Genomic DNA, 6,463 nt, shown 5'->3' on the forward strand with positions numbered 1-6,463 from the left:
CCACTTGCACCCCCAGTCCCCCGTGGCTGGCCCCCCCAACCCCAGCCTCCGGCACTTACAGAGTGAGAGGGAGCAGTATAACAGAGCTACGTTCACGACTAGAAATAAAATGGCTGAACTTTGAGCTAATGATAGAGAGGAAAGCAATAGAAAATTGACCAGCATTCACATTACTGTTCAGGAAAGAAATCAGAAGCGAGAAGGGTGGCAGGTAGTTACTGTGAGATATGCGAATGTGATAAATCTGTGTGTGTGAATCTTAAATTACTTTCTGCTACTTTTTGGTGAATCGGCTCATATCAGTGGATGTAGAATTTACTTTGTGTTTTCAATTTATTTTGTGCCGGTCAGAGAAATATACTAATTGCTAATTAGAAGGCAGTTCAGTTAGTTGCCTTGAATACAACATTTCTATAAGTTGCCTGAAGCTTCCTTTTTTACAAGAGTATTTCCTTAGTCCATTTGGCTCTACATTTTGGGTTATTGTTTATACAACCCTGCTCTTTTTACTTCATTCCCCATTCTTGATCTCCCTAACCAGCCTGATGGTTGCAAATTGGGCATTCATAAGGTTAAGTTAAGTAAGTAAAATTTTGAGGTACTGGGGAAGTCAAGAGCATTGATATTGCTCTGACCATTGTTCTTCAATGGTCTCTAGAGTATAGTGCTTTTGGGGAATTATTGCAGCTAATTAGCCAGCCATCCCTAAAATAGAGGAAATGGAATGGAGTCGCAAAATTGTAATCTCTGCTGCTCAATCTGATGTATTAATCAAAGTGTTTAGCTGGGTATTTACCTTCACTTTGTCACTTTTGATTACAGGAACCCCAGGACCAAAGGGAAGCCAAGGATTTCCTGGATCACCTGGACCGCCAGGCCAACCAGGTCCTCGAGGATCAATGGGCCCCATTGGACCATCTCCTGACATATCACATATTAAGCAGGGCAGACGAGGCCCAATGGTCAGTATTTTACCTTCCTGACAAAAATCTGTAGTGTCCATTCCTCCAGCCTCCTGTCCCTCCCCTTTCCTCATGCAACTCAGTAGAACCCTGTGAATATTGTTCCTTGCAGGGTCCACCAGGAGCACCAGGGAGAGATGGCAGCAAGGTGAGCAGAGAAGTATTGTTCCCTTCCTGACTATGTGCATGCGCTCATTCACTGTTACTCCTCTCTCACTGGTCCTATAGAAGGTTTCTTCTAAATACTGGGATAATTTTTTTCTCCTGCTGGTTTGAGGATGGCATGGAATCTTTCAGAGTCTTTACTTCTGATTTGTCTGCTTGCATATGAATTTCAAGCTTTTTAGCTACTCCTTCAAGATGCTCCACACATTTGCCATGTACTTTAGATACTCTCACTTCAGGTGTTCTGCAGAAGCCTACCTGTTAGCTGTTACTCATGCCTGTTCCCCTTATTCTCTGTTTTGGACCTTTATTTATGTTTCTTTAGTCTGGAGAATGCTTCTCCTCTCATATGGCAAGTAGCTTCCCTTGCTTTCTATATATCCCTCACTAAATATCTTTCTGCAAAGTGAAGTACTCTGAAATGCCTTCTGTGCCCCTTCCCATTTCACTTGATAGCTCTTCAGTTGGCATTACACTAGGTATGACTTCACCTAATCTAGTAGAGAATTACCCTGAGAATCAGGAATAAGCCTTTCTCAGTGTCACTTAAACCACTTCTTTCATTAGTGGACTCCTCTGGAAAATTTGAATGGAGGTTTGGACCCCTTTGAATTGTAAGTGCGGATATTCACATACTTCTGATCGATCATAGTCATCTTTTGCATACCCCTTAGACATAGCCTGCAAACCCCCAGGGGTCTGCAGACCAGGAGTTTAAAACCACTGACTTAGGCTATTTTAGGTTGCATCTGTCTACTTCTGTCCTGAGGTGGTGTTGACTTCCAGATGAGAACGAAGAAAGGTTTAAAGAGCTAGCCCACCACAATTAAATACTCATAAGACTTTAAGTTTTTAATAGCAAATTCAGTAACAAAATGCAGAAAATATATAAATGACTAAACAGTTCAGATAAGCCATATCACATAAGTGATTAAACTTTATAAAATGCACATTTATCTCAAGGCATGACAATCTTATCGATACTTGAAAGCAATTTAATCTTAACACTTCTAAGCCCCAAAGTCTTAAAGATTCTAACAGATGGCCAGCTCTTTAGGGAAAGGACCTTCTTACCTAGCTTTCAAAAACAAAATTGCTACATAGCACTAAGCAAGTACACTTGAAAGGAGGCAACTCAGCAAGAATTGTAGTTCAAGACTACAGTTCCAAAGTAGACCCAGATTTTATACTCTATTTCTTGTCTAAAATATCAAAAAACCTAATAAGGTTAAAAAAAATCAAAGAATTTGTAGTAAGTGCTACCTTAATTAATATTCATTAAGCCTTTTCTCATTTCCTGTATAAGCTAGATCTTATCTAAAATTAACCTTGTCTATCACCAAGCTGCTAAATGTACTTGAGGGAACCTTTTATCAATCTATCTTCCTGGAGCTTTCTAAAATTGTTCATGTCTTATGACATTCTCTTGCCTGATCACTTCTAATGCCTGTTCTTCTCCTAACCAAACTATGATCAAGCAAATAAAAGTAACTCTGTATTATGCTATCCTAAGCAGCTTAAGGCCTGTTATAATCTACAGTGGGCATTTGCTAAATCCAAAAGGGGCTGTCAGCTGCTCCTCTAGATGGTAGCGCACATCTGCCCATACTTGTTCCCAGTGTAATTTATATTGGGATGCAAACCCTATGTAAATTATGCCAGGGCAAATTAACATCTATCCACATCCTGGGTCAGGGTGTCAAATGTATGGCCTGTGGGCCAGATCCAGCCCAATGAACCCTACAATCCAGCCCCTGATGCTGCCTCTTTTACTGCACCAGATCAGCCTTCTTGTGCAGTGCCTGAGACATGCACTGGCAGCTGTGCTTGCTCAAACTGATCCCAGCCTGTACTGCCCATGCCTCAGCAAGCAGTGGGAGCAGTGCAGCCCACAATGTGGCCTGAGTGAACAGCATGGGAAGTGCAGCCAGGGATCAGCAGCAAAGAAGGCAGCCTGCTGAGGCTGAGTCCTGGGCTGCACTGCCTGCTTGGGCTGGTCCCAGGCAGTGCCACCCACCAGAGCCAGGTCCCAGGTTGCAATGCCGGCACCTCAGCAGGTGGCATGGATGGCACAGCTCAGAACCCAGCTCCAGCAGTGCAGCTTGCTGGGGCCAGGTCTCAGGCTGCGCCACCCACCTTTCTGGAGTGGCCTGGGTGAGTACTGCCTGTGCTGGATCAGGTGAGGATGGGGGAGCAGTCTATGGGCCTGATCCAGCCCATGAACCAGCCCCATGCCACTCATCTGGTCTGCAGGGTCAAATAAATTTGATCCCCCTGCCTTAGGTCATCGGCTTGCTTGTCCTGCTATATGATTTTATTCACTATTGTAAGAGAAAGGGTTAAAAAGAACCAGCATTTGCACACTTCTGCTTATATTGGAGGCAATGGGAATTTTACACCTGCCTTTGTTGGCAGCAAAAATATACCAATTCTGAGTACTTTTCAAAACCAATCTTGAATTTCAGACATTTTATATTTCCGTTTCTCACTAGCACTTTCTCTGGTGTTTTTCTGGAGAGCCCCCTGCCCCTTACTCCCTCTCCATCATGGATCAAGATATCTGGGCCACATAACTGAAAAGTCACTGTCTGCAACACCTCAGCCTGTGCATTTTACTTTGTTTCCCCCAGCTGGTGTAAAGTAATACGTTATTTCAGCAGGGCTATCTTTTCATAAAATAACTGCTGCATACATGCGTTTCTATTTATCCATCATCACTGATATGAACATGCAATAATTAGAGCACACATGAAGGTTTTCTTAGCTTAAAAATACAGTGTTGTCATAAGGACAGAACTGGGGAAATAATCCAATAAATAAATATATTTTGATCACAGTTTTGTCTTTTCAGGTTCCCTTTTCCTGAATGTTTCTGCAGTCCGTTTCACTACCATAACAGGCAGCGAAATTTGTGATACCAAATTTCAAAATTGGTATCACAGTAAGCTGCTCCAGCTGGGCTCCATGTGCTGCACACAAATACATTCCAGAACAATAGGCTCCAGAGTTTTTTGCTTCTGGGCGCACACTCAAAGGGTGCATCCTCGACCAAAAAACTCTAGAGCAATAAATGTTGGAGTTTGTTTGTGCACATTCATTGCACATGTAGACGCACCCTGTTTGTCTCAGAAGAATTGACCTGCTCTTCTATTCAGGGGAGAAATTATGCTGGATACTTGCTGACCAATCTCAAGTACCGAACACCAATAATCTTTAGACTGTATAAAGATCTATCCATCCCATAGGTCAGGGCAGGCCACCTGGCAACCTGCAGGCTGCATGCAGTGAATTAGCAGTTAACGTGCATCTTGTGGGATGCCCGTTGAACAGTCCTGCCCTATGGGGTGGGTTGATTATACGTAGTCTAAAGATGATGTGAACATGCAGGGTGCTTGTGTACGTGATGGGGTTTTTAGTCCTTAGGGCTGCATTCTATGCCCCCTAAATTGAAATGATTAATTTTTCAATTGAAAAAACATGTTTTATTTTTTCTGTCTCTGTCTATATCTTATTGCCTTGGCAGCTTGCCAGGCACCTACTGATGTCAGAAGTGGTGAGGGACCTGATCCTTTTTCTTCAGCGGAGCCTGCCTACCACTCCCACAGCCAGGGGGCCATTAATCTGTGCCATTAATCAGTCAGCTCACCCCCCAGCTCCGGAAGAGGCAGGCTTCACAGAAAAAAAGGATCGGGCCCCTCACCACTTATGCCTTCAGCAGGCTGCCATGGCCGGCAGGACACCTGGGGCACCCAGGAATGGGCTAGCTTGCCTCTGGGGCAGCGTGGGGAGGCCTCAGGAGGGCAGCTGGGTGTGCTGGCAGCTGGAGAAGGCAGCAGGGGTAGTGCATGGGGCGCTAGAAGTCTAAGTGGGCTCCCCATGCACTGTACCTGTCACCTTCTCCAGCCTCCAGCACACCCAGCTGCACTTTTGCCGCCTCCCCATACTGCCTCAGGGGCAAACCAGCCCATTCCTGGGTGGCCCCAGACATCCTGCCAGCTGCAGGAGCCTGCTAAAGGGAGAAGCCGTGAAGGGCCTGATCCTTTTTTTCTGTGGAGCCTGCCTGCCTCTCGCACAGCTGGAGGGTGAGCTGACTAATGGCTGCAACTTTCCAAGTTGCAATGTTGCAAACTAAGCTATATCGGGATGTAGTTTAGTTTGCAACAATGCAAAATCATTTCAAACCCCCAAAACTCACATACATATAATGTGTGATGCCATTAAGCCACACAAAGGGAAATTTTCATCAGGTGTACATTATAATATCAACATGTGTACAAGCACCCATAGTCTAAACATGCAGGTGAGTTGGATAACCCTACCAAAGTGCAAAAAGCTATTGGCAAAATAAATTGGATTAATGTATATGTTTGTATGGAAGAAATAGTGCTTTGCTCAGATAAAGAGGCTGCATTTGTCAAATAAAATTATTTGCTGCACATTTTTCACTCAGTTCTAAGCAGGGTGATAATAGAATACTGGAATCAAATACTTCATCAGGTCTCTGCTGCAATCACTATCAAACCTGAAACACAAGTTGAACCACTGTGATGTTCCCTAATGACGGTCCACATTTTAGTGTTGCATGGAAAATTAATTTTTTAGTTTGACTTTTTTTTCAGTTCAATTTTTGTATTTTCAATTGCATGTTAATCCCCAGTGCTCCGCTACCAGCATGGTGCCACCAGGAAGTGAGAGCATGGAGCCTGGGGAAGTATGCTCCCCAGGCTCCATGCTCTGGCTGCCTGGTGGTTCCAAGCTGGGAGCAGAGGTTAGTTCCTAGCAAGTGCATGGAGCCCTGGTGTATGCTGTGTGCCATGTAGTGAGCATGCTGGTTTTTAGCCCTGTGCCCTGGCTCTGCCTTCCTTCCTCCTCACTGACCAGCCCATACCAGCTGGGTTCAGGATGGGACCACTGGGACTTGTGGGGGAAGGGGGAGGCAGGCAAGACCCCCCCACCGCCAAGCAGCATGAGCTAGCAGAAGTTGCCAGGTTTCAAGGAACCTGTGGCCAAGTGGCACAGACGAAAGAGGACCCGGGCAACTATAGGCCCGTCAGTCTTACCTCTATCGTTGGGAAACTCTTTGAGAAGATCCTCAAGGAGCACATCTGTGATGGGCCGGCTTCAGGGATGATGCTCAAGGGCAACCAGCACGGTTTCATTAGGGGCAGGTCATGTCAGACCAACCTGATTGCCTTTTATGATCAGGTCACAAAGGCAATGGATGCAGGTGTCGCTGTGGACGTAGTCTTTCTAGACTTCAGCAAGGCCTTTGACACCATCTCCCACCCCATCCTCATTAAAAAACTAGGCGACTGTGGCATTGATGCCTACACAGT

The 6,463-nt window shown here is 45.0% G+C and overlaps 1 protein-coding gene across 1 annotated transcript in view; it reads left to right on the top strand.

Moving 5' to 3' along the window:
* CCBE1 (collagen and calcium binding EGF domains 1) overlaps positions 1–6,463 on the top strand; it is a gene marked incomplete at its 5' end in the record, with an annotated part of 65,199 nt that overhangs the window by 51,858 nt on the left and 6,878 nt on the right. Inside the window, 2 exons of the mRNA XM_019518279.1 lie at positions 823–962; positions 1,075–1,110. Coding sequence (XP_019373824.1) covers positions 823–962; positions 1,075–1,110 — 176 coding nt within the window. The remainder of the gene's footprint in view (positions 1–822; positions 963–1,074; positions 1,111–6,463) is intronic.

This window comes from Gavialis gangeticus, unplaced genomic scaffold (assembly GCF_001723915.1).
Source record: "Gavialis gangeticus isolate Ggan-Ray unplaced genomic scaffold, GavGan_comp1, whole genome shotgun sequence".
NCBI classification, from domain to species: domain Eukaryota; kingdom Metazoa; phylum Chordata; order Crocodylia; family Gavialidae; genus Gavialis; species Gavialis gangeticus.